Source organism: Mandrillus leucophaeus, unplaced genomic scaffold (genome assembly GCF_000951045.1).
Source record: "Mandrillus leucophaeus isolate KB7577 unplaced genomic scaffold, Mleu.le_1.0 Scaffold153, whole genome shotgun sequence".
NCBI classification, from domain to species: domain Eukaryota; kingdom Metazoa; phylum Chordata; class Mammalia; order Primates; family Cercopithecidae; genus Mandrillus; species Mandrillus leucophaeus.
Window position 1 is genome coordinate 1,396,327 of NW_012101510.1, and position 2,703 is coordinate 1,399,029.

At 51.7% G+C, this 2,703-nt stretch overlaps 1 protein-coding gene across 1 annotated transcript in view; it reads right to left on the bottom strand.

Annotated features, from left to right (window-relative positions):
- The window catches only part of COPS3 (COP9 signalosome subunit 3), a 42,541-nt gene extending 41,617 nt beyond the window's left edge, over positions 1-924 (bottom strand). Inside the window, exon 1 of the mRNA XM_011975299.1 lies at positions 759-924. Within this exon, the coding sequence (XP_011830689.1) occupies positions 759-813 (55 nt within the window). The 5' untranslated portion in view covers positions 814-924. The remainder of the gene's footprint in view (positions 1-758) is intronic.
- Between the last annotated feature and the right edge of the window lie 1,779 nt (positions 925-2,703).

Sequence of the window (2,703 nt, forward strand, 5' to 3'; positions counted from 1 at the left end):
AAAAAAAAAAAAAAAACAGCTGTGTGAGCTGGTGGGCGCCTATAATCTCAACTACTCGGGAGACTGAGACAGGAGAATCGCTTGAACCCGGGAGGCTGAGGTTGCAGTGAGCCGAGATCGCGTCACTGCACTCCAGCCTCGGCGACAGAGCGAGACTCTGTCTCAAAAAAGAAAGAAAGAAAGAAAAAGAAATGGAGAGCTACGAGCGAGAGCTTCCGCAGCATTCTGTAGGACCAAAATAGGCGCACGGGTTCCCGAGCGTGCGCCGCCTGGCAGCGGAGCTGGCCGAGGCGAGCCGCAGAGACAAGGCACCCAGAACCGACTCGCCTCCCGCCCGCTCCCGGCGGCCTAGTCAGCAGGCGGCGGAGCTGCGGCGAAGCTGACATGGCGGTGCGCCAATCACCGAAGGCAAGAGAGACAGAAGGGACCAATAGTCGCCCGAGATGTCGCCTGGCGGAAGTCACGCCCCCAAACTGTCAAGCAAAGCACCCGGTGGAAGGGGCCCAGGCCGGGGGGAGGGGGCTCCCGGCGGCCCGAGGGAGGGGAGGCCGGCCGGCGAGGACAGCGGAGCACGAGAGGGCTGCCTACACTTGGCCGCGCTCGATCCTGCCCTTATCTAAACTCCGCAACCCATAGCCCGGCCCCAGAGAATAGGCTCAGGACTAAAAGGGCTGTCCCAGCCATCCGTGCTGGCGCCTGGGGATGCAGGCCCGTCCCCGGTACCCGCCCATGCCCAGCCCGGCGACCTAGGGCCTCACCTTGAGCCGAGAGCTGCCGGACACTGTTCACGAACTGCTCCAGGGCAGACGCCATGTTTTCCCCCGGGCGGCCCGAGCGCCGAAGGCACCACGCGCGGGAAAAGGCTGCCGCTCTGGGAGGAGGGGCCGCGGCAAGCCACCTGAGGGCCTCGCGAGCGGCGACGTCACTTCCGCTGGTTCAAGCACCGCGAGAATCTACCTAGCTGCCAACCCGTTACTGTTTCCATGGAAACAGCCTCACTCGCCGTAGCCGGAAGTTAGCGTTCCATAGTCCCCGGCGTGTTCTTTCAGCGCACTTGTGAAATCCCTCCGCACGTTAAATGGGGATACTGGGCAAAGGAAGGAACCAAACTCATAATTAAGCAAGTATTCTCTGGTTCTGGATTTTGCTAGAGAGGCCCTGCGGCTTTCCACCTGGACAGATACTTCAGTGAAGCACGACTTAGTTGCTGCGTCTCCCATGAGATTTTCCGCGTGATATTAGACTCTGGAGCCAAGCAACCTGGGCCTTTTCTACCACTTAGTTGCTGTGTGACTTTGAGCAAGTCACTTGACCGTGGTGAGCATTGTTTTCCCCATCTGTAAAATCTCAATGTCCTTAACTACATAAAACACTCAGGACAGCACATAGCACATAGGGAGAACTATAGTTATTCATTCAAGATGTACGTTGACGTAAAAAAGTAACACCACACACAAAAAGAAAGTGAATTGATTTTCCCCATCTGGGATTGATGTCTCCCTCCTCCACTTGTCCCCTAAAGCACTTCGTTCTTCTCATGTTGCACTTCTACTGTGTTGTAGAAATGTGTCTCTATAGTCCATGTCATAACTGTAAACCAAAAATAAAAGTCTAAGCCCCCAACTGACTGGTGGACCCTATCCTAAGCCAAGGACATTCCAGTTTATCCTGAAAAACTAGTTCAGGCCATGATGGGAAGTGGTAGTCAGACATGCCTCACAAACATCAACACAGAGACCTTAAGACTGGTAGACTCAAGACCGATAAGAAATATTTACAATCTATTCTATCTGAATCCTGCTACCTGGAAGCCTCATCTGCATGATAAAACCTTGGTCTCCACAACCCCTTATAATCGTAACCAGCTATTCCTTTCTATTTACTTCCAGGTCCTTAGATAATAACTCTTTCAACCAATTACCAGTGAAAAAATCTTTAAGTCTACCTATAAGGTGGAAGCCCCCCAGCTGCCCCGAGTTGGCCCGTCTTTCCGGACCTAACCAATGTACATCTTACATGTATTGATTGATGACTCATGTCTCCCTAAAATGTATAAAACCAAACTGTACCTGACCACCTTGGGCACATGTCCTGAGGAGCTCCTGAGGCTGTGTCATCATCTCATCCTTCACCTTGGCAATATAAACTTTCTCAATTGATTGAGACTGGTCTCAGGTACTTTTGGTTTACAGATCCATTGCTTCTAACTGGCATGGAGTTCCTTAAGGTCAAGGATCTCTCTTACTAACCTTGATTCCCCTTTAGGGCCCAGTGTAAGATTTGCTGCATAGTAGGGACTGAGGAAACAAACATGCATTTAAAAATTTTATCCAACATTTGTTTACTGACACTTACAAAGTGTTGTACCAGGCACTAGAAATACACTGGTAGTAAAAACAGTCTTGGGGCCTGGCGCGGTGGCTCGTGCTTGTAATCCAGCACTTTGGGAGACTGAAGCAAGTGGATAACTTGAGATCAGGAGTTGGACACCAGCCTGGCCAACATGGTCAAACACCATCTCTACTAAAAATACTACAAAAAATAGCTGGGCTTGGTATCCTGTAGTCCCAACTACTTGGGAGGCTGAGGTGGGAGAATCACCTGAACCTGGGAAGTGGAGGTTGCAGTGAGCTGAGATGGTGCCTCTGCACTCCAGCCTGGGCGGCAGAGCAAGAATCTGTCTCAAACAAAACAAAACCAAAC